Source organism: Lagenorhynchus albirostris, chromosome 11, assembly GCF_949774975.1.
Source record: "Lagenorhynchus albirostris chromosome 11, mLagAlb1.1, whole genome shotgun sequence".
Taxonomy (NCBI): Eukaryota; Metazoa; Chordata; class Mammalia; order Artiodactyla; family Delphinidae; genus Lagenorhynchus; species Lagenorhynchus albirostris.
Genome location: NC_083105.1, coordinates 95381142 through 95406092, shown reverse-complemented (window position 1 = coordinate 95406092; position 24951 = coordinate 95381142). Strand labels below are relative to the sequence as shown.

At 47.5% G+C, this 24951-nt stretch overlaps 1 protein-coding gene across 7 annotated transcripts in view; it reads left to right on the top strand.

Moving 5' to 3' along the window:
• The window catches only part of ETV6 (ETS variant transcription factor 6), a 241102-nt gene extending 216420 nt beyond the window's left edge, over positions 1-24682 (top strand). For 4 of the 7 annotated variants that reach the window (XM_060166887.1, XM_060166886.1, XM_060166888.1 and 1 more), the window contains 4 exons: positions 2384-2929; positions 14442-14584; positions 16461-16561; positions 20522-22176. In XM_060166887.1, the coding sequence (XP_060022870.1) occupies positions 2384-2929; positions 14442-14584; positions 16461-16561; positions 20522-20627 (896 nt within the window). In that variant the 3' untranslated portion in view covers positions 20628-22176. Of the gene's footprint in view, positions 1-2383; positions 2930-14441; positions 14585-16460; positions 16562-20521; positions 22177-23846 lie in introns of those variants that run through there. The other 3 variants (XR_009543592.1, XM_060166889.1, XM_060166891.1) reach the window with 3 other exon arrangements.
• The last annotated feature ends 269 nt before the right edge of the window (positions 24683-24951 follow it).

Below are 24951 nucleotides of genomic sequence, written 5' to 3'. Positions count from 1 at the left end.
TGTTCTTTTTCTAGCTGCCTCACACTACGTGGACTAGGAAGGACCCTCAGTGACAGCTGTATAAATTTGGATCTTACTCTGGGCAGTTCCTTTCTTGCAAGAGTAAAATCCCCTTCAGTTTCCAGTACCCTCAGTAACTTTTATAAATATATTTTATCCAGATTCTGTCATTGCTATATGTAGGAAGGTTAGTCTGATACAAGCCACTCTGCCATTACTGAAACTGGAATCCCCTTCTCCTTTGAGAAAAATGGTAGCATACCATACATACTTCACCTTGCTTTTGCTCATCTAGCCATAGAGCCTAGAGATCAGTCCTTAGCAAAATATTTAGTTATTCCTCATTCCATTTTATAGCTGCGTAGTCCTCCATCATTTAGAGATATACCATCATTTGTTAAACCAGTCTCCTATTGATAGCTGTTCCAGCGTTTAAGCACTTTTAAATTCGTGGCAGCATGTTATATAGTGGTTACAAAATAAGCCCTTTGCCTTCAGGCAGATGATCTTTTAATTATCATGAACAGTATTTCCTTTGTTCAGTGTCTCATATGATTTGTGAGATCTAGTGGAGTCCCCATTTCCTGTTAACCTTATATAAAACTTGAAGAAACCACCACCTTTGTCTCTGTGTACTAACCCTATCAGATTCCCAGATCCCCTTTATATGGTCTTCATATAGATGTTGTCGTAATGGATAAAGGAGATATCTTTGACTTGCTTTACTTAGAACCATGGACAAGTCTTTGACCAGAACAGGGACCTGCAAGTATGCACATCCTTTTGGTGAAGACAGCTCTGGGAACAGATGTGGCCAGAGAAACCTCATTAAGATGTGTGTGAGGCCCTGGAGAAAACTCCATTTTGTAGGCAGAGTTTTGTTCTTCCAACCCTTAGCAGGACTCCTAAGGCCACGTACATGCTGGTCCCTCCCTCAACCCAGCCCGTGGACCTACTTCTGCTGCTGAGCTGTGTACACTTTTTTTATATATATAAATTTATTTTATTTATTTTTGGCTCGCACAGGCTTTCTCTAGTTGCAGAGAGCAGGGGCTACTCTTCATTGTGGTGCACATGCTTCTCATTGCGGTGGCTTCTCTTGTTGCGGAGCATGGGCTCTAGGTGTGCAGGCTTCAGTAGTTGTGGCACACAGGCTCAGTAGTTGTGGCTCGCGGGCTTAGTTGCTCCGCGGCATGTGGGGTCTTCCCAGATCAGGGATCGAACCCATGTCCCCTGCATTGGCAGGCAGGTATTAACCACTGTGCCGCCAGAGAAGTCCCTGAGCTGTGTACACTTCTGATGTTGTCCTTCCGCAGATGTCTCCAGCTTGAAAGTTCAGGTGGGATGGGGTGGAGGTATTGTCAGGGGTCCATCCCTCCTTCTTCTCACTTAACTCTACCTGACTGTGCACTCAGAAACAAAATGATCCTCAATGTTCTCTCAGGTACAAGATTGTTATTATGTAAATTAGGCCCACTGTGCACGCTTAGAGCAGGGTTTTTGTTTTTGTTTTTGGCGGTACGCGGGCCTCTCACCGTTGTGGCCTCTCTCGTTGCGGAGCACAGGCTCCGGACGCGCAGGCTCAGCGGCCGTGGCTCACGGGCCCAGCCGCTCCGCGGCATGTGGGATCTTCCCGGACCGGGGCACGAACCCGTGTCCCCTGCATCGGCAGGCGGACTCTCAACCACTGCGCCACCAGGGAAGCCCTAGAGCAGGTTTTGATGTGACTTTCCCCCCTAGTTTCTACATAGCAGAGAAGTAGATATTCTAATGGGTACATAAGGTTCTAGAATCTTACTGGAATCGAACTGGCTGGGTGGCCTTGGGTAAGTTGCTTAACTTCTTTATGCCTCCATTTTCTCTCCTGTTAAACAGGAGCAACAGTAGTTAGTACCTTCTGCTTAGGTGTGTTATAAATTTTAAACAATATAATCCAGTACGTAGGATATATAGTAATTGCTTTATTATTATCATCATTATCGTTAATACCAACAACTCCTGGAGGTAGAGAATATGAAAGTTGGGTTATGAAAAGTCAGTGAAAACATTTAGAGAAAAACCCTTAAGGACCCCAAAAGCCGTGTTGAAGAGTCGAGTAACAAAAAGATAAAGAATGAACGTGTGGCTTCCTTGTGTTTATAAGCCACTAGTAGGTGATTAATGGAATGTCTGTAGACATTTTTTGCTTGTCCACTGGCAGGAAAAGAATTTCGAGTATGTGCACTTTAATTTTTTTAAAGCGGTGAAAAAGAGCCTGCGTCCCGGGAAGAAAGGTGCTCCTGCAAGCTCACGTGCTCCACTGTCGCCACCTTTAGGACCGCAGTGAGGTGCCTCCCCTGACCGTCCAGCAGGGTCTCTGACTGTCCTTCCCTCTGCTCCACAGATAACTGTGTCCAGAGGACCCCGAGGCCGTCGGTGGAGAACGTACACCACAACCCTCCCACCATTGAACTGTTGCACCGTTCCAGGTCACCCATCACGACAAACCACCGGCCTTCTCCCGACCCCGAGCAGCGGCCCCTCCGGTCCCCCCTGGACAACATGATCCGCCGCCTCTCCCCGGCCGAGAGGGCCCAGGGACCGAGGCTCCACCAGGAGAACAACCACCAGGAGTCCTACCCCCTGTCAGTGTCTCCCATGGAGAATAATCACTGCCCACCGTCCTCCGAGCCCCACCAGAAGCCCTCCAGCCCCCGGCAGGAGAGCACGCGGGTGATCCAGCTGATGCCCAGTCCCATCATGCACCCTCTGATCCTGAACCCCCGGCACTCCGTGGATTTCAAGCAGTCCCGGCTCTCCGAGGACGGGCTGCACCGGGAAGGGAAACCCATCAACCTCTCCCATCGGGAAGACCTGGCATACATGAACCACATCATGGTCTCCGTCTCCCCGCCCGAGGAGCACGCCATGCCCATCGGGAGGATAGCAGGTAAGTGAGCGCTGCCCTCGCCGCACGCCAGCCTCGAGCTCCCTTGGGGCCTCACGCTGTCCCAGTTAGGTGCCCTCCAAGGCTCTGTGAGGCCAAGTGGAGGCTTCTGCCTGCAGGAGGCGGAATCCTTAATGGGCTAGTTCATGAGCCAGGGGGCTGGAGGAGTTACGCGCCTCGTACGTGTTAAGAAACAAACGTCCTCCATCCAGCTTACGAGGGGAGTCACATCAGAATCGCGGCTGAGCAAAAACATTTGAAATCAAAGGTTTATGAGCGTGTTAATGGCCCTGTCCCGAAGTTTCCAGCGGCTAATTAACGAGCAGACGCAGCATAAAGAACCTTTGTCTCAGATGCAGGCTTGTAATTCCATCCTCTGCACAGCAACTCCACGTAGCCTTCACCTTGGGAGGGGGTAGGAGAGAAAAGCAGGATTAGGGTGTTGGAGTCTGGTGCTGCTGTGTCATTTGGACAGAGGAAACCACTCCCGAATTCTTTCCCTTCTATGCTGACAAGCCCAAATTTACTCCCCTAAGACGAGAAACCAGTGGAAACCAGTGAAAAAAATCACCACATTGTATTTTTGCTAGCCCGCCCATAATTTACATGAAGTCATTTTCCAGAAGCTTATAATCCTCTAACCTCTTGGCAAAGTTAACTCTTTTCCTAGAGCTTCTCTCCATTCACGAGACATTTTTGGAGCACCTGCTGTGCACAGATAAATGCACTGGGAAGTAGGGGACACGGAGCTGATATAACACTTATTATTTCCTCAAGGGATTTAAATTTTACTAGGAGAGACAGATGTGAAAACCACTAAGCTCCAAGGCAGAAGGAAATAAGCCCTCTGCCTCATCCAGTCAATGCACAAGCATTTATTGAATACCTACTGTATGCGAGGATAATTCAGTGCCATGGAACCAGTGCAGAGAGAAGGGGTATTTTGACTGGAGGAACTGAGGAAGGGTGGTAGCTCGATGCTGAAGGTGATTATGGGTCCAGTAATGGGAGGGAGACACGGAGACAGGAGAGAGGTCAGAACTATTCAGGGAAAGGTGAGTCGTGCCCCTTCCTCCTTGGGCTGATGCCGCAGGAGCGAGGTCCAGCTGAAGCTCGGGCTGGAGCAGTGCTCACGACACCATGACGACACGGGCCCTAAGGCTGCTTTACTTCTGCCTTGACTCGTCCCTTTTTTATTTAAGTCATTTGTTTCTAAATTCTTCTCTGGTCCCAAGGGCACCTCCAATGTCACCTCAATTTTATCATTATAAATAACTTACATAAGGAATGTTGGATCAAGAAAATCAAATGGCCAAGAGCTATGACGTGTTTCAAAAACACCATGAAAAATGAAATGATGTATGCTTGGAATGTGATCCAGAAGCACCCCACAGGGTTGGGAGTGAGGAACGGGGGGGGGGGGTGTACACAAAACGATAGTCACAAGCTCATGGCTGTATGGCGGCGTGTCGGGTGCACCGGGGTTTACGTTACTGTTCCGTCTACTTTTACATAAAGGTTTTTTTAATAATGGAAAAAAGAGAAACTATGAAAAGAAAGGACGGGGATAAGGTAGCAAAGAGCTTATTGTGGCAAAGCATGTGCATTTCCCCAGATAATTGGAGGAGGAGGAAGGGGCCAGTATATTCCTGTGAATGATATAAATGACCTGTCTTGGACGTTCTAGGCTTTCTTTCTTGTCTGTATACGCCCTGCTTGTTTCTTGCAGGGTCTGTGCAACAGTTCTGGACATTTTGTGGATACTTTCTACTTGTTTATAATCCTCAGAATAGCTCTTCGAGGTAGCCTATCATTGCTCTATCCATTTTATATGGAAGGGTCGTTTACAGGGGAAACCACAGAGGAAACTGAACGGCAGAGAAGCAGAGGTCACATAGGGGCTGGCGGATGAGGCTGCAGGACAGCCCTTGCCACGCCGTTGGCTGCTATCTCTTGGGCTGCCCTTGCTACCCCTGCATTCCTAATCGCGATCTGTCTTGTCCACCTCCTCTGTGACGCTGTCTTTGCCACAGACTTCTTAGGAATCCAAGATAAGCCCCATGTGTCAAGTTAAATTGTTCAGGCTTAGAGCTGTTTTTCCCTGGTTTAGTAGGTCTGGAAATTTTTTAATATGGCTCTCTTAAAAACTGTGCTACTCTATTGGTATATTCAAAAGTTCCATCATCTCCACATGTCTGTATTCGCTAATTTAACCAGATCCAGGATTAGCTGATGTAACCAAAAGGCACTGTTTTTCTCAAGGGTGAAACGAGAGAGAAGTCTACGATCTGACATGTAGTCTTGATACTGTGACCCTCTGAACGGTGCTCATCACAGTTCCAGGCTTGTTTCTCATCTGGGGTGTCCCTGTCTCTCCACTCCAACCCTTTGGGTGTCTTTTTGGACTACTCAGATCCTCGTAGAATTGATTCTTCATTTACTGGAAGTCGAATTCATTGGGTGATTCCTATGTACGATGTAAAGTTCCGTCATTATTGAACAGCCATAAAAGTCCTTCAGATCTCTATAAAGCAGCTTTTATATGGGAAAACGTAGCTTTTCAAATGAGCCCAGAGGGCACTGAAGGTGCTGCTGTGTGTCACACTGACAAATACCATAGTTGGAGGATATGGTAAAGAACACTACTGGTGCATGTGGATCAAAGTAAATCAGGCATCATTTGCTCAGGTGCTCCCGGGTGTGTGCCTCTGGACACCTTCTGTGTTTGCAGCACTGTTCCGCATTCATGGGGGTGGAGTGTTCCAGGAGATGTAAGACACAGTCTTCGTCATGAAACAGCTGTAGACAATGAGCTACAAGTGCAGCTTGTGGTGTCTTCCAAGGACTCCGACTAAGTGCTGTAGGAGGCAGGAGTAGAGGTGTCAGGAAGGCTTCGTGGAGGGGCTGGCTTTCAGCTGGGCTCAGATGAATGCTTAGAATATGGACAAGTGGAGATTAAAGAAAAAGAGGTCATTCCAGATGGAGAAAACCCCAAAACAATGTAAGGCCTAGTATATCTGTTCTATTTCAGATAGAAATGTAAAGTCAAGAATCCAGGTTCATTAAAAAAATCCACCATATTTTAGCAATTCTTTTTTTCACACTTTAGTATCTATGAAATTGGGAGGCATCACACAATTAAGAGGCCCCATGCAAAGTTATGATGGTTCACTTAGGTATTTACCTGGCGGAAAATCTAAAATAGTCAATGAAAGAAATCCAGGAGGTAGTTGACAGTTTAAACACAAACCACAAATTGAAATAGAAACACACAGCTTATCTTGAAAGGAATAAGAAGGACTGTTGAGTTTAACAAGCTGCAAGGGCTGGCATTTGTGGGAGAGAGTTTAACATAGGACAGAGTGAGAGAAGATTCCTGGGTCCTATTTTTTAATTGAACAGCCAGTGGTATGTGCAACACTGAGCAAGTTGCTTCTTTCTGTGCTCTTTTCTATTTATTGTCCTCAGGGAAGGACTGCTTGGTGGCGGGGGGATGGGGGAGCATCTGTCACCTCCTAACATTTTCTCAGCCCACAAACGTTTTACTGGCCTGTGTCTCGCCAACCTGTTTCATAGCCAAAGAGTGGTACTGGCAGTGAGTGCCGTAAGTTGAAGAAGGGTAGCCCAGGTGATGCTGTGTTTTCAGTATATGTTGAAAAGAATTCTTAGAACTTGGTGATTTCAAAGCTAGAAGGGTCTTTTACAGATGAAGACACGTCCAGTGTTCAGCCTCCAGCTTCGACCACTCGTCTTTCCAGCACACTTGTTTCCTTGGGCCCGGGGACTGGAAATGCAGGCCTGTGGGCCAAATCAGCCACCGCCTGTTTTTGTAAATCCAATTTCACTGGCGCACGGCCACCCCCACTCACTCAGTATTGTCTGTGGCTGCCTTGGCAGGGTTGAGGAGTTGCAGCAGAGACTGGACTAAAATATTTACTGATGGGCCTTTTACAGAAAAAGCCCACCGCTCCCCGTTCTACGCCACTGTCTGCTTGTATGTTCAGGATGCTTTGGAGGCACAGGTGTAGAACATGCCGTCCCTGCTCTCAAGGAATGACCCGCACCTCAGAGAATGAGGCACGCCTAAGACGCGGAGGCAACGGTGGCTGAGGTAGGAAGGAGCTGAGTTCTAGATGGCAGGCTGATGGCTGAGTAGCCCGGAGTACTTGCAATAACATCATTAACATAAGTAAAATACAGCTGAGGAAAGCAAAGTGTAGCTCTGCATACCTGAACTATGTCAAGATTATCCATTCAAAACTTAACAGGCATCTCTGTGTACCAGGCACTTCTCTAGGCGATGGGGCGCGGCATCTCTAAATGCCAAATGTTGTGTCTTCGCTGGCACAAGGCAATAAGCCCTCTTACTTTACGCCATCAGACAAACTATGCTCCCTGCTTTGGTTTTCACTGTATAGACAGCTCCGTTTTCAAAGAAAAAAACTGAAGTCATTTTGGCTTTCTCTTAAACTTCAATTCCGTTAAAACCTGAGTTACCAGACTTCCTATCTGCGTGTCCCTTCCTTGGACTTAATCCAAAAATCTGCTAAAGGGAGGAAGATTCAGCGGCAACCTGGTTTATCATCCACTCGTAGCCGTTCATCTGCTCCACAGAAGTGCGGACTTTAAGAGGTCTGTACAGGTTTGGTTGTTCAAAGTCCACGGACCATCCAGAAAGAGAGTGTTTCTTCTCTTGTGCTCATCTCACGACTCTTGCTCTCTTGATTTTCTTTGCGAACGTCAACTTCTTCACGGTCTGTGAGGATATCATTGGTGAGTGGATCTTAAAGCAGATAAAACAGAATCCCACACCCCACCCCCAGACCCTGTACCCTTCACTTGCAACCCTCTGATAACGCCTGGCCTGGCGATCTTTCAGATCCTCAAAGAGACTGAAAAAATATATATGTGTATTATCTCTCAGGGTGACATTTTTAATAGAAACAAAAGGGTTCTCCTCGAGGAGACACTCGTTTGTCACCTGGCTTGAGCACTGTACACTCTTGATTTGGTTTTACTGACTGGATGGGTTCTGTGTACACAGAAATTCAATCCTGGGAGCCTCTGATCGGACGTCAGATGCAGGCACCTAAGCCTGAGACACCAGGGCCAGCAGCTAGGGGCTCACCTCAGGGCTCCCAGGCTGGGGGGAGTCACACTGCCCCCTGCCCCCTTGTATCCATCTCTGCTTCTTCCCCAGTGGTATCTCATGGTGACATGGTTTCCAATGAGGCACGTGGACTTTTATTTTTCTTGTATAAATGAGCCTCAGGAGCAACCCTGCAGGGAAGAAGACATCATAAAAGAGAAGCCTAAATGGACTGTGTGAGCGACGGGGGGCGGTGTCATCCCCAGGCCTTTGCAGTAAGGTGTGGTGGTGTGCATGCGTGTGTGCGCCTCTGCACACACACGCGCGCGTGTAAATATTGCGTTTGGAAAAAAGGACAGGATCGTGGGATGTCTCCGTAAGCCAGGGGGGCTCGGGGTTTTAGGGCCAGCTGGCGGAGCTGTGTCCTCCCATGCTGTCTCAGGCAGAGAACTCTCTATGGTTCCCGGCCCAGGCCCTTCATCCACAGCCGCAGGGAGGGTTCCAGGTAGCACTGTGGGCCTGTGGACTCTGGAGCCAACAGGATTAGAATCTAGCCCTTGCCTGCCAAGCAGAGGTCTTTAAGGTCCCTGAAGCCTGGTTTCTTTACCCATAATAATGATCATACTAATACTCATTTCTGGGCACTTTGGAGCACTAAAGAGACAATATGCAAACAGTAGCACGAGCAGGGTAATTTCTAAGGCTTAGTCCGTGTCCCTCCTGTGCGCCGTTTCTCTTTGCTCTGCTCCAGGGCTGCAGAGAGGAGAGCAGTGGCTATGGCCAGCACCATTGCCCACCGGAGCGGGTGCAGGGCCTTAACCCACAAGGCCTGTGTCTGGGCATTTGTTCGAAGTGATGTTGGCCTGAAAAGTGCACCCCTTCAGGGAACCCTAGTTTCCTTACTTCCTTGGAGATGAACTTCTTCACTCCCGCTCACCTCCTCTGAGGCTTGGCCCGCTGTATTTGGAGGAGATGGAGGGGACCCTTGGAGCGGACAGAGCCCTTGGCCCCGACGGGAGTGTCCCAAGGTCCCAGCCTTCTCACGCGCTGCCCGAGTCACTGCACTTCATTTTTCATGGTGAGCCGCTGAGAAATCAAGAAGAGAAGGAAAGTTTCAGGACGGCTTTTTTAAAGGATAAAACAGTACCAGCACAGTAACTCGGTAGAAAATAATAGAAGGGGACTGAGGAGACTGGAAATGCCAGTTTGTTTGCGGGCCTGCATCTCTGTAACAGCGTCCCTGTGTCCCAGCAGTCTGCCTCCACGCCTGAGGGAGGAGGGATACATCTGACTGGGTTTTAGCTGGGGGCTTGGTCTCTGCATTTCCCGCTCTACACCTCCTGCAACCAAAGGTGAAAAGGTTCAGCGGTGTTTGTTTGCAGCGGCGGCCCCTCCGCCCCGACGAAGCCAGGAAGCATAGGTCTGTATTCTCTGCCTCAGCTTCTCCCTCTCCCAGCTTGCTGCCGTGCACATATGGCTTCCGTTTTCCTAAGCCACAGCAAAGCACAAGCAGGCACCCACTGGAAACACACCTCTGCGTATCAACACAGGCCTGGCTGCGCTGGATGTAGCAGCTGTCTGCTTCTAGGTAATGGCTGATCTAGAATTGAGGAGGAAAACAAGAACACAAAAACCCTGCAGATAGCCCCCCCGCATGTTGTAAAACCCGTGCTTCCGTAAGCAGGGCTTCTCAAGCTGGGCGCTCTTGATATTGGGGCCGAATAATTCTTCGTTGCCGGGGAGGAGTTCTTTTGTGCATTATAAGATTTTTAGCAGCATCCCTGGCCTCTACTCACCGGATGCTAATAGCATCCTCCACCCCAGTTGTGACAACCAAAATGGTCACAGACGTGGTAGAACACCACCTAGGAGGCAAGATTGCCCCTAGTTTAGAACCACCGCTATAAAGCAGAGAAGCACCTTTTTATTTTGGGTGTTACGGACCCATTTTGTTCCTGAACCTGAAATAAATTGATTAGTTTTTCATAATAAATTTAAAGCAGTGAAACAGGAACGCTAGGCCTCTCCTTGTTGGTGATTATATCCACAGAACTGCAGTTTACAGACCTTCACTTAAAATTCCATTTGGGCAGTTAAAACAACAAAAAAATTTCTTTCTTCGATGCTTTCCTGAAATTTGAATTTCGGGAAATTCAAGTAACTTGTCAATAACTGGACTTGCCCACTCAGATCTTTTCAACATCAGTTTTGTCTCGCATGGTTTTCTAGGTTTTTTTTTTTTCCTTTAGAAACCAGGTTTGTTGGTTATGTGTGAATTGCCCATCTTTTTACAGTCTCTGTTCAATAAGCTTGTACAAGGAGTCTCTGGTAAGAGACTGGTGTGGGAGGGAAAATATTTCTCCCTAACCACAGGAAGGGATATATATATATTTTTTAGCAATGCCTTTTAACTGTGGATGCCCAGGGTACCTCACCCAGCAGGAAAGAGAGAGAACTCTCTTTCTGTAATTGGAAAATAACACTTCACTCGAGCTAATAAACCCTTTCACGAGCTTCCTCTCATAGAAGAGACAATCCAAATCATGAACATTTGTTTAAAATTCCCACGTGCCTTGACAGAGAAGGCCCTTTAGTTTAAGACACATGCAGCTAAAATTAGTGAAGGCCTTGTGATATAAGATATTTTTCACATGCATGTTCAAGTGTTTTGTAATGGGATGAACTTTGGGTGCATTTTATTATATAGTATTAAGCATTTTTATCAGTGATCAGAAAACACTGTATCTGTGCAGACACGGATGGATTTTGACAAAAACTGCTGGTGGGTCATGGCAACAGCCTCCAGAGGACCCAGGAACTAAAAGGCATCTGCCTTTTATTTAACTAAAATCTTAAAAAACAAAAATAACTCAGATGCTTGAACTTCGATTGTAAAAAAAAAAAAAAAAAAAAAAGAAAAAAAGTTGCGTGGTCAGGCAGTTTTCTCTTTTTATCGTCTGGCATAATTTTTAACTAAAGAAACAATAGAATCAATAGTGTTATAAAAAGCCACTTATACTCTGAGCTTGAAACAACTACTTTATGCCAGAAAATTCCTGTCGCTACCTCGGTTAGTGACTGAGTAATTCAGTATGTCTTGAATGTCAATATATTTTTATTACTCTGCTAAAGTTGGCTTCGCTGGATTAAATGTCATTTAAAATGATCAACTGGCCCCTTGTTTGGGGTTATTTTCACATTGATGAAAGGGAAAAGTTGGCAAGATACAAGTGTTCCTGCAACTCACAGGTAAAGTCTGTTCTTTGGTAAGCCCTGCCCTTCATTTACCAACCAACCAAACACAGATCACATTCTAGATTTTTTTCAGTAAATGATTTACGACATAAAGGTCTCAGTTCGATGCCTCTGAAGAACCAGCGTGGTAGGTACCCAGCGCTGGTTAAGCCCTTACTTTGAGAAACGGTAAAATGGTTTTCAATGGAAACCATTTTTTAAGTGCGAACCAACGGAAAATGGTTCGCACTTCACCATTTTATGAGAATGTCCAAAGCAGTAAAAAGAGAAGCCACAGAAACAATGAAAGTGAAAATCCCTCAGCAGATGGTGTTAAGACAACACTCACTTTGCATTTTAGCTCCAGGAAGTCTTAGAGGTGAGGGACTGCCAATATATTGCTCACCTTCCGGTGGGCAGAAGTTCCTTCCATCAAACTACAAAAGACAACCAGATCAGTTTGTTTAATTATTAAATTGTGTTCAAATGATTCACTCTAGAGAATCACATTGCCAGTCCAGATGCATCCGAAAGGTGTCATGAAGCCTCTTGGTGGTAAAAATGATTGTAACCCTGTCAGGAAACAGGGAGAAGCTGCTACACCTTTGTTCCTCCTAGTAGACTGGCATTTTGTGTGATAATATTTGGTCTTGCCAGATGGTTTCTACTTGCAAGAGCTTGTGGGAAATTAAAATGCATCTGCCATTTGATAGTAAGCCTAAAACTGGACAATTAAACCGCATCTCAGTTCTCTATTTTTCCACCTGTACTAAAAACGATGTAAGACAAGGAGGTGGCAGAGAGGGAGAAAGACACTGCCTACTTCACTGCTTTGCCTACAGTCGCCCTCTTACAAGTGCCTTAAAAATGAGCTCGATTATTCTCAGCGTGGGATGGTGTGTGGCACTCACCTCTCAAGGTGCTTCCTGATGCTGGGACTGGGCCCCTTGCTGCTCCTCGGTGCCCCCTTCTGGCGACCAAGAGGGCCGCGGCAGGCAGGGATGATAATAGAATCTCTGGTCAGCTTCTCTTAGCGTGGGGTTCAGGCTCCAGGAGTCATCCTTCTAAGAAGGACACCACGGGTCCTTTTCTGAAACAGAAGAAACCACACGTCACATTAATTTTTAGACACAGATCAATCGGGGGGAAAAGGATACAGTAAGGGGTACTGAAGATGTATGGTCATTTTAAGTTTCATGGTAGTTCCTTAAAAGATTAAGCCTCCTGGAAAATGCCACATTTTATGCCAGTTCCTTCTGCTGTTCAGCGAGAAAGCTGGATTGCACGAAGGACACACTCAGAGTTAAAGCTTGCTTGGAAAAGTCCTTGACTAATAGTTACCTGTTAACCCTCTTCTCTGAGAATAGACGTCTCAGCGCAGGACGTGTGGCACAGCACGGGCTCCAGACTCCGACATGTGTCACTCACGAGCTGTGCCTTTGAGCCAATGACCAAACCCGCTAAGCCCCAGCTTCCTTGGCCATAAAATAGGAACAGCAACAGCGCTGGCCTCATCAGGTGCCCTAAGGGTCAGAGGCAAGCCGGCTGGTAGAACACACAGCCCAGTGCCTGCAAACAGCACCCAGTAATCGCTGTTGTTATTGTTTTCCTTACTTTCTCTTCACTCACATCATCGCTCGTACAGTAATCCTGGAGGGAGTCGACGTTGTTAGTCCCCTTTCCTAAAGGAGGACACGGAACCTCAGGGAGATTTAGGAAACTTGCCCGAGGTGACCTGACTCGTCTCCTCTTGTAAGTATGTGGCAGAGGAGGGCGTGTCGCATTCTCTGGGAGGTGAATGTTTGGCTCGCTCTGAAACAGTCCACGTTGGGATTGGACATTCCCCACCCAGGTGTGCCAGGCCTCACCCAACATAAGGAAGTAAGGAAATCGGCACCTTGCGGTGCAGGAGCCCCAGAGTTCAAATCCCGGTGACCTCGGGCACGAGAGGATTAGAAAGGATGCAGTGTGTGAAGTGAGGATTAGAAATAACGCTTGCAAAGTGCGGGACAATTAATCGTTTACGACCAGCCATGCTGGCTAGGGCTCATCAAAGCTCCCAGAAGCACACCTGGGGGTCGAGGCCCGTCCTGCATCAACTAGACTTGGAAAGTCCGCATCCGCTCCCATCCACCTATCAAGGCTGTGCTAGGGGCCCAGCCACACCCGGTTCCGGCACTAATCCAGACAGCGCTGGAACAGGGCAAAGGCGTGCAGCCTGCAGCTTCCCTTTCAATTCGCCGATCCACAGCCCAAGGTCGAGGCCTCGCCCAGCGCCTGGCCTGTACACAGAAAGATCTGTTGCCCGGCCAAGCGATGCAGCATCAGTTTTGCACATGGAGAAAGGGATTCTCTGCACTGGGTTCCTCTCTACACTGATTCCATTACAATAAAGCAATTTTTAAAACCTCCGAAGTAGCTATAACGGGACTGTCTACATTCTTTCTAAAGACCATGCTGGCCATGGTTCCCACGGTCACAGTCCCCAAACCACAGGGGTCTTCTTCCCCCACAGCCTTTCACGCATCGTGCTGCTTTTTCTGCCATTTTTCAGCTGGCCTCAATCGTCACGTCTTTATCTGTTGAGTATCATCCTCCAAAGTAACCTTTAGCGCCCCCCCCCCCCCCCCCGTTGACACCACATTGCTCTCTCTGAACACGAGCACACTCTTTGCCCTTTGACCTGCCAGCGTGTCTTCAGCCCCTTTTCAGAACCAATTCATTTGCAGTTAGAGCTTGTTCTGTCCCTTCTGTGGGCTCTGCTCAAGTTCAGGTCATTGGTCATGACCGTGGACCAGTCCCTTCCTCCCTCCAGGTCTCTGTGTCCTCATGTGAGCGGGGAGATTCTGGGCCCGGACAGTCCCGAAGGCCTCCACAGGTCAAAGGTTGCATCTCACAGGTCTCTCTGTACCTTGCTCTCCTCACTATGAAACGAGGATGTGTTTTTGTTTTCGTTTTGGCCGAGTGGCTTGCGGGATCTTATTTCCCCAACCAGGGATCAAACCCAGGCCCCTCAGCAGTGAAAGTGCAGCATCCTAACCCCTGGACCGCCAGGGAATTCCCCAAACGAGGACGTTAGACAGTCCATCCAAAGGAGGCAAGAGCGGTTACTCGATTATTTTCTGATTCTTGCTCTTAGTACTTCAACAAGCAACCTTGTCAACAGTGTTTTCTTGCCCTTTTCCTCTGTAGACTGTAGACTGCTTTGGGATTACGTCTATCAGTTGCTTTCTGACAGCCGGTACGAAAACTTCATCCGATGGGAGGACAAAGAATCGAAAATATTCCGGATAGTGGATCCCAATGGACTGGCTCGACTGTGGGGAAACCATAAGGTAAAAGGGCATCAGATATTCGTTCTATAAAGTAGGGCCAAAATCTAGTCTTCATCCCTGGGTTGGAGGATAGTTGTCTGTCTTCTGCTTCCTGTCTGCCCGTAATTATTTAGTTTACTCCTCACTGGGCAATTAGTTGCAAAGGGGAGGAAATCATTAAAGATGCCCCTTGCCACTTGTTCCTTGTGCCAGGTGCCAGTTAAGTCTCCGGTCTGACAGGCCTCATTACGAGTAACCGTCACTCCTCTGCCTCGGCCTGGTCCTGCCACCCACGCCATCATTAGGAACTGGGTACCAGGGATGCACTGTGGCACTCTGTGACTCACAAGGGGGCTTTGGGAAGCGTCGCTTCTGTTCCGCTGGGTTAGAAACTTCCATGGTCGCAAAAGCCCAGTTCTACGTGGAAAATGCTTATCCTCTGACTTTAAAGCATCTCCTTGAAAAGCAAACAGTGCAAGAAGTCTGATGGCCCCTGCAGTTTTCCACCTTGGGAAGAGGGAATCGAATTTAAAAGATAAAAGTCTTTTATAGTTAGGAAAACCATTGAAGTGCATAGATGTAAAAAGTGGGTGAAACAACCTTGACGTCCACTGATGGATGAATGGATAAAGAAACCATGCTATATGCACACAGTGGAATATTCTTCAGCCTTTAAAAAAAAGGAGCTTCTGCAGCGTGTGGCAACATGGATGAACCTTGAAGACGTGATGCTGAGTAAAGAAGCCAGTCACAGAAAGACAAATACTGCCTGATTCCACTTACTCGAAGTTAGGGCTAAAATAAGCAAATTCTTTGAGTCCAGGAGTGGACTGGTGTTGCCAGGGACTGGGGAGAAGGGGGAGATGGGAGTTACTAATCAAGGGCCATAAAGTTTCCATTAAACAAGATGAGTAAGTTCTAGAGATGTGCTGTAGGACACTGTACCTGTAGTGAACCCTGTATTAAGTGCTGTATTATGCACTTAAAAATTTAAGAGGGTAGATCTCATGGTCAGTGTTCTTATCACAGTAAAATAAAGTAAGATACACAGAGCAAAGAGTTCCCCTGCCAAAAAAAAAAAGAAAAGAAAATTAAGATAAATCTGTATTCCTACTTAAAAAAAAAAAAAAAGAGTCAGCAAGATCCAGGCCTGACCACAGACAGGTAGCCGTGGGGCACCAGGAAGTCCCAACTCCAGATCCGCCGAAGGAGAGGCAGGCCTGTACAGGGGAGACACCGCTGAGCTCTGCCCCGGCTGCAGCCTTGGAGGATGGCAGCCCGCACTCTGGCCCCGCTGTGGAGGACCTAGCAGAGGCTGTCGTGACCAAATATGGCCATACCCCACTGACACCATCCACCCTGTGAGTCACTGAGAAAAATCGCTCTGCAGCTCGCACAGGGTGCCCTCACCCCAGGGCTCGGAACAACTGTATTCTTGCTTCCATGACAGGAATTTAAACAAAAAAATCTCTTCCTTAAAATGACAAACCAGAAACACAAGCCTGAGAAAGGTCACTGTAAAAATAAAAAATTTTTTTTAAAAAAAGGGAAAAAGGAAGAGAAATCCTCTGTGGGTCAGAAGGTGAAGGATGACCCCCAGATAGGGGAAACTGCAGGAAATTCCTCGGGCACAGCAGAGCGCAGTCCTGGGAGAGGAAGTCGGGGAGGCCGCTGCGGGATGTGTGCTTTGTTAGCTAGACTCACCTTAGGAGAAACCTCAGCGAGGACGTCTGTGAAAAAGCCCAGGGGTGGGCGTGGCAGGGAGCAATTAGCAGGTGGCTTTCCCAACTGGCGGGGCCACAGAAGCAGACTTGAATAGCTCCTGCAGCGTCTTTTCTGAGGTTCGTTTCATTGTGTCTTTGTGCTTTTTTTCTCTCTTCCGCCTTTGAACAAGCAGAACAGAACAAACATGACCTATGAGAAAATGTCCAGAGCCCTGCGCCACTACTACAAACTAAACATTATCAGGAAGGAGCCAGGACAAAGGCTTTTGTTCAGGTAGCACTTCCTTTTTCTCCTTTCCTTCTTCTGGGAGGATACTGTTTTCTTCAAATAAGAGGGAGGAGGGAGACTGTTAAGATCTCTACCTGCCTATCTGATCCTCAAAGCCATCACCGCTACACATTCGATACCAGGTGGTGGTTGGTTAGAATTCAAGAAAAAAAAAAAATTTTTTTTCCACTTATGTCTAACCTAGAGTAAAGCCAAAACTAAATAAACACAATCTGACTCACCTTTCAAATAATGCAATGATCAAACAGTATTATCTGGCATTTATATGTATGGTAGTTAAAGGGAACGATCAGAGGGACCAATGGCAAAGCAAGGAACTGAACAAACCTAGGCCTCCCGGTTGCCAGCCCTGGACTGGTGTTTGTCCTGACCCGTTAGTGAATCATGAAATAGATTTAATGAGTCTAATTTTTTTTAATGAAATAAAACAGAATTGAATAGGAAAGGTAGAGTTGAAAATATCAGACTGTATCACATGAATTAAGAGTGCCTGTTGATTCATGAAAACTGTGATTCAGGGGTGTGTGTGTGTGTCGTGATATAAAATACATTTATGACAATGCATTGTAAAAGTCTGAAAGCTGCTGTAGACAGTCCTCTTTCCAGAATTCCTCCCAGCTAATGAGTTCCAACCATTTAACCTACCACATAGATTGTGATTCCCTAGACAAGAGAGGAGAAACAATCAGAAGAGGAAAAAGAAGGGGTCTAATGGACCAATCGGGAGAGGTAGACATAGCTCTCTGACACTGGTGGTAATTGATGTGGTGAGACCAAGTGAAGCTTGGGAGAAGGTGGGATTGACAAACACGACCTCAGGTTCTGCGTTTTGGCAGGTGGGACAGAGGAGAGTTACGGATTGGGCTAGAGATGCGGATTTGGGTGGAAAATGACAGAATGACACTGTGTATGAGCAAACGAGCTCACTGGGATAAGTACTTATTGGAAAGAGCAGAGAACCTGGGCCTTAGCATTGGAAAGGTGTGGTAACGTAGGAGCAGTAAAACACAACTGCGATCGGAGAAGGCTTTTCAAGAGCTGGAAACAGAGTAGAATGAAGTGGAAAAAGAACCCTCCTTTCTCCGGCTCTGCTGATGCGTTCTTTTCATCCTTCACCCTAAACTTAGTCCTTGGTTTCTGTTCTCCCCACTCTATACTTTTTCCCTGGATGGATGGATCCCGTTACACAGCTTCAGTTATCACCTCCACGAATGGGCTCTCAAATCTCTACATGCAGCTCTAAAATCTCCCTGAAATTCCAAATCTGAATTTCCAAGAGCTTCTTCTAGGACATGTCCACTTAAATATCACATTAGTATCTCAGACATGAAATGTTCAAGACAGGCCTTCTTCCCATACTGGAAATCTACCCACCCCCAGAATAAATGTTACATCAGCAGTAGCATCACCATTGTTTAAGTAACCAACCTTGACACTGGAGTTATCTTTGACTCTTCTTACAACTGAGTCATTATTGTGCTGGACAGTCCATTGGCTCCTTAGCACCATTCCCACTCCAGTCTATGTTTCAGGGGCTAGAAGCCAGGGAACCACATTTCCCAAGATTTCTTACCAGCAGGCTCAGGTTGGAATCTACCAATGGCAAGTACTCTCACGAGACCTGGAAGATGAAAGCAAAGCAGAAGCATTATTATTGCTTCCCTGGCAGTGGAGGCTGATGTCTAGACTTCACGACTGGTACCTAGATTAATTCAGCGATCTCTGCCTCTGGTCCATTTTCCTGCCTCCCAAATTCATAATCACGCTGCCAGCTGCCCTCCAGCACATAGGGTTCCCTGTGCCAGAAATGTGCATCACTTTAACTTTTGTTTTAACGTATATACCCCCCAGGTCTACCTCAAGTCTACTACCCTTTATGAGACCTCCTGCAACTGCTCAGACACGCACAGATACCTTCTTCCACCATCTGTTGGGTTTCCTTGGCCCTAAACCACTTCGTGATTTACATCTTTAATAGTTGTATATATGAAGTCCTTCTCCCCAACAAGTAGGTCAAAAGCTCCGAGAAGGTAGAAGGTTATATTTTATATATATATAGTTCTGTTTTATACCTTATGGAGGCTTTTGATAAATGTTTCTGGGCAAGCCTGGTGTGGGATATCAGAAACTTAGTATGGAAAAGCCGTCAAAAGAGGATAGGGGTAGTTCGGAGGGCCAGATGTAGCACACCTGTGGACTCGGCCTGGAAGGGATTATTAGTGACTTCAGATGTTGAGGGAGAAGTGTTAGCTCCAGGATAAAAGTGGAAGACAGGTTGCAGATGCTACGGAACAGACTGCTTGAGAAAAAAATCAGCAATAGGGGCTTCCCTGGTGGTGCAGTGGTTGCGAGTCCGCCTGCCGATGCAGGGGACGCGGGTTCGTGCCCCGGTCCGGGAAGATCCCACATGCCGCGGAGCGGCTGGGCCCGTGAGCCATGGCCGCTGAGCCTGTGTGTCTGGAGCCTGTGCTCCGCAGCGGGAGAGGCCACAACAGTGAGAGGCCTGCGTACGGCCAAAAAAGAAAAAAAAAAATCAGCAATAATGGGCAGAAAAGAAGTCGTAGGTGGAAGGTTCACAGACTTCCAACAGTGATTGCAACAAGATAAAAGGAAAGAAGAGTGCTATTTGTGAGGAGAGATTAGTCATTTTTGAGGAAATGGATGTCTGAAGCCAGGCTCGCCCCAAAATGAAGGCTTCTCGGTATAAAACCCAGTGTGTAATCAAGTGAAGTGTTAGACTGGAGGGGCTCTTGGAGACTTCGGGATGGATGAGACAGAGCCCAGACGGTGAGTAGGGCTCAGATAGTGGAAGGAGTCAAGAGGGTTCCAAATAAGGGCAAAGCTAAAGGTTTGGAGGATGGCATGAGCTGTGATTGATATAAAAAGAACTGGCGAGACTGGAGTGAAGGGTTCATGCTAGTGAACAGTGGAAAACAAGAGTGTCCGGGTTGAGGTGACAGAGGGGCCCGAGGGGCAGGCCCAAAGAGTGGATCCTTGACCTGATAAGTGGTCGTCACCGGATTTTTTTGTTTTTTTGGCCATGCCACAAGGCACGTGGGATCTTAGTTCCCCAACCAGGGATCAAACCCATGCGCCCTGCATTGGAAGTGCAGAGTCTTAACTACTGGACCGCCAGGGAAGTCCCTCATCATAGGCTTTTGAACGTGAAGTGATGAGAGAAAATGTATGTTTTAAGACAGGTCATGTGGTACCGAGCAGAGGAAGGGAACAGTGTGTGGGCTGTGGAAAGGGCCCTCCCACCATAAGGACAGAACGTTCGCAGCCAGGCACCCTTCCTGAACCATGTAAAATCATGGTCAAAACATGGCACTGATGTAATTTCCAAATGACCCCAGCGACCAAGAAGATGAGGCTGGCTGTTTGCACCTAGCTGCAAAGGAAGACAGAATAAAGGGGATGAATGGCTAGCATTTGGGGTGGAGCAGTGATAACACTGAAAAAGATTCTTTCTTTCGGCCTTTCTAATTTCCAGAAGCTCCACTATCTTGCCCTATTCCCCAGATTTTCCACCTAGCATTTAATCGTATCCTTCGCCTTAGATTCCAGTTTTGAATACCATTCCTCGGGCTCACAGTCTGGGATGGAAACGGATACACAGCGCTCACGGGTCTTTGTAACCCTCTGAAAATCAGAGATGCAGGCACCTGTGCTGTCCCAGGGCTCCCTCGCACGGTCACGCAGGAATGCATCACACGGCTCCACCTTCTTCAGTCATCCTAGACTTTTGTTTATCGTTGTTTTGCCAACTTTCAGGCAGTCAGAGGAAGGGGTAGCTTTTTCTAATTTGGGCTAAGTTAGCATTATGACCAGGTTCAGTAGCTCTCCAGCTATGTGGAGGCGATGGGAACTCTCTTTTTAGAGTTCAAGGTCAAGACAACTTTAGGAAATTGTAACCTCTTCACGCCACCATTTCCTCTTCCAAAGGTTTATGAAAACCCCGGATGAAATCATGAGTGGCCGAACAGACCGTCTGGAGCATCTTGAGTCCCAGGAGCTGGATGAACAAATATACCAAGAAGATGAGTGTTGAAGGAACCAGCCCCCGGCTCAGCGGGCCGATAGCCAAGGGCACCCTGCCCGCCAGGATGGCTGGGGCGTGACGGAGCGGAAGGGAAGAGACCCGGACATGGCAGTGACACTTCTCTCGCCCAGCGTGAGGGACCCCGGAGCACCTTAGACAAACCACTCAGCAAAGGCGGCGCTGGAATTCTGGCCAAGGGCACCAGCCTGGGACTCACGTTCACGGTTCCTTCTCATTTGGAATCTCTTTCTGTAATTCCTCCCCCACCCCGTTCCACCTATTGTTAAGTTTCATGGTGTTTTTGGTTTTGTTCTTTTTTAAGACCATGCAGTTTGACTTTTCATCATTCATATAGGGGAAGACATCGAGGTTGTTTTCCTATGGAAATATATATCTATTATATATATATATATTTTTTGCAAATCTCACAAAGTGCAGAAGCGCAACTGGTCAGGAGAGAGAACACTTACAAAAGGGTTCAGGTTCTCTTGACCCTGCCACATGGATCAGGTTTGTGCCTGTTGCTGTTGGGTCTTGGCTGGAAAAAAAAAGAAAAAAAAGAAAGAAAAAAAAAATAAGATGCTTTTAAAAACGATAAATTGAAAAGGAGAGCTCTCTTCTTCTCTCTCTGGCTCTCTTTCCTTCCCTGCCCCGTCCCGTCCTCCCTCCTTGCCTGTTGTTGAATTTCAGATGCCTTTCAGCAGGGTTCAGCCTCTTTGGAGAGTCTTGGGAATTGTTGGCACCTAAACGGGATCAGTGGTCTGGGTGCTTTGTAGCCGGCGCCACAAAAAGCAAACCCACATCCCAGCATTCGGCTACCTATCGGAGGGAGGCCAGGGACATCACGGAGGCTGCTGCCTTCCGGGAAGATGATGCTAGTCCGGCAGGCTTCCCCTGACACAGCTGTGAGAACCGCGGGGCCTGGTGGTTCCACAGAGCGTAAGATGAGCCTGGAAGGCTGTCCAGGTTATTTGGAAGCCCCAGCATCTTGGGATTAGTTTGCAAGTGCTGTGAAGTGGGGGGAAAAAAATGAAAAAAAAAACCACACAGGCCTGATGGTCCAGGTGACAGACCTTCTGCAGTGGGGTGTGAATTATTCCAAAGTAGGTTATGGAGGGTCACCTCTGCTCCATCCCAAAGGCCATCGTGCAGTCAGTTTCATATCCTCACCTAAATTTTTTTCAATTCCCAGCCTTTTTTTTTTTTTTTTTTAAAGTTTCCTGATCCCCACAGGACACAGGGCATTTGAGGGGGAGGACCCTGGAGTGTGTCGTCTCAGTTGTTACTGGTGTTTGCCACGCCTGGGCAGACGGGAAATTCCTCAGATACCTTCCTTTTACCCTCTTCTTTCCTAGCTGTGTTTCAGAATGGACCCATGTGTGGCTCTCTTTCACCTCAAAATAAGGTCAGTAGTATCTTATAAGATGAGGAAGATGCCACCCCTTAGTACTTCTGATGATAACGTAGTTTTCGAGAGCTGTTACAGTTTTGGGGGGGGAGGGGTTTCCTGTTCAATAGCCATCTAAATCAACTCTTCCAATACAGGCTCGGAATCCAACATTAGGAGTACAGTCTTTTTTTACTCACGAAGATTAGACCTCCCTTACAAAGCACCCCGTCCTCGTTTCTCTCCGCTTCCTCTGCTCAGTTGGGTGAGCATCTCACGCCCCCCGCCCCCTCCAGGTGAAGCCACCAGATGCCCAGGCATGTCCTCAGGCCATTTCTGAGTGAGTCAGGCAGGCAGGGGTTGTGGTCACCCGGGCAGGAGGAGTTCTCCACCCCTCCCCCAGCCCCAGCCTCACTGATGAGGACACCAGCCTGCGGGGAGGGAGGGACAAATAGGCTATCACTCAAGGACACTGGAAACGCTCCGCCTCTCATCCAACCACGGATAGATGCGCAGGGGTGGCCGGCCTCCTCCCACCCTCACACACTCCCCCCACTCTACCTTCCAGAAGGTCGGGTTTGCGGGGAGGTCAGGGACCTTCTATGTGTCCCCAGATGAAGGGTTTGGGTTCAGTCTGCTCGAACGGGGATGAAATCCAGCTGGATTCCCAGCATACTACAGATGTCTTTCAAGAGCGTTCCATAGCACACAGTGATGATCTTCCAGCCTCTGAGATGACTGATGTTGGCTTTCAGATGGAGAGATTAAGCCAAATACCTGGTGTGTTGTGAAGCCATTGCGTTGCAGGGCTGGAGAGAAAGGGTGGATCTTTACTGAGGCTCTCTTTGTGTGACATAAAACCAGAGACCCAGGCACGATGTCGCTCTTCCCTAAGATTAGAGCATCTCATTCCGTTCACCCAGGTTTAAGGACTCGGGCTCTTATTGTCCAAAGAATCTTACAGTTGAATTATGGAGGGGAAATTCCCCTTTGCCCCCAGGATTTCTGTATTTAAAGCAATATCCTGTAAGAGTCTGTAAGACTTAGGCTGACACCTCCAGCCACTTGAAGAAATAGAAGGTGGCAATTCCAATGTAGTCTTCACTGTCCATCCAGATATTACCGTTATTGGTTTTCTGTTCACTCCCTTAATGGCAAAGGTTCTTCTCATTGGTTCTTTGAGAGAATACCTGAGTGATGCCGATACCAGGGACACAGCATTTACACACTGCAGACCTGAAAGATGTCAGGTTCAATTTAGGCAACTTTGATGGAGCACCTGCTAGACACCCCGAGAGATTCCCAAGAATCGGGCACCATCCTTGCCCTCCGAGAGCGTATCTCCTTCCTGCAGAATCTATCTAGCGTGAAATTTCTCACTTCAACGCTAAGCACTAGGGGGGACGAAAATTTCACCTGGGACCAAACCAGAAGTACGTCCATGATCTGAATAGTTGGCCTTTCCCTGCTGCCATCGTGGGAGGTCTTGGCTTGCAAAGTGAGAAACTGGGAAAGGAGAACTCAGAAGAATGCTGCAGGGGAGCAAACTTGCCTCCAGCTGGGTCCGAGGCAGACATTCTCGCTTGTACCTTGAAATTCTCTAGCGTCTACTCTTCCCTGCACCCTGAGGTAACCAGGGTGCTTCCTCTCCATCAGAAGACAGCAGTGGCAATTGGCTGGACGGGCTACGTGGAAGTAATGCTATCCCTAAGATCTTTCTGTCCCGAGGCAACTTTGTCGTGCCTAAGGTAGCATCACCGATGTTCCACATCCTTTGAGGGGCGGGGGTATCCCCACAGGAAAAGAGGAGTAACAACTGATGGATTTTTTTCTCTTTTCAGCAGTGTGTTTGGAACCCCCTGCTCCATCATCTTCTTACACTGATACCTTGGTCCAAGTGAGAATGTAGGTTTAGCAGAAACTTAAATGGCTTTGACGGGATGTACCTAAATGCCTAAGTAACCACACCTCCTCCGCCATTCACTGCCTAGGATCCAACTCTGAATACATGTCTGAAACATTAGCTCCCCTTTTGAAGAAGGGAAATCTGAGTATCAGAGAGGTCCTGTGACTTGTCCTAGGAGCAGACGGCATGCCAGGGACAGAATGAGGATTGGGACCCAGCCTGGCCATACCCCGATCTGACCCATTCCCACCCAGGAAGCTGAAGATAAAAATTGGGGGAAATACACAAAGAACAAAAGGCAGTTTCTTTGCCCAAGCATTCGGTGCTAGTTAGTTTTCACCCACTCAACCTGTTTCTCTTCTGAACAGTAATGGAGGGAGTGATCCAAGGAGCCGGGGGTGGGGTGGGAAGGGGGGTGACAGTGGTCCCTGCCTGCCTAAAAACCACAGAAGACTAACCTGATACCCTTGGGGCCCCATCTGCATCAACACTAAACAACGACAAACTCCCCGAATCTTTCATACATGCCAAGTGAACATTCTTGAAGATATTTCTCTGTGACTGCAACCACCTGCAAACGAGGACGAATCTAGAATTTTTTTTTTTAATTTCTAATCTCTTGTTGTTTATGAGGTGTGGGGTTTATAAGGGACTGAATCAAATGAATGTAACAAAAAAGAAAAACAAAAAAAAAAAGCCTTTTCTCAGGGCCAGTGAATTGCAAATAATTTTTAAAGAAAAGCCTATAATTGCATCATCTCAATAAATTTTTTATAAAAAAAAAAATCCAAGTCTCTGTTTTTAATAATATGAAATGGAGTCAGACAGGCAGGGTGGTCCAATGAGGTAAATCCTGTCTCCACTCAATTACGGTGTAAAGTGCAGTCATGGTTTTCCACTGGCAGGAAGCCTCTGTCACAGAGCAGTTTGCAGGCAACCTTTAGACAAGTGGCATCAGAAAGGTCAGAGCAAACAGCTGCCGCACGTGGAGAAATCTGCCAGCAGGAACCTCAGTCAGAGATGGCTTGGGTCCTGCGCTG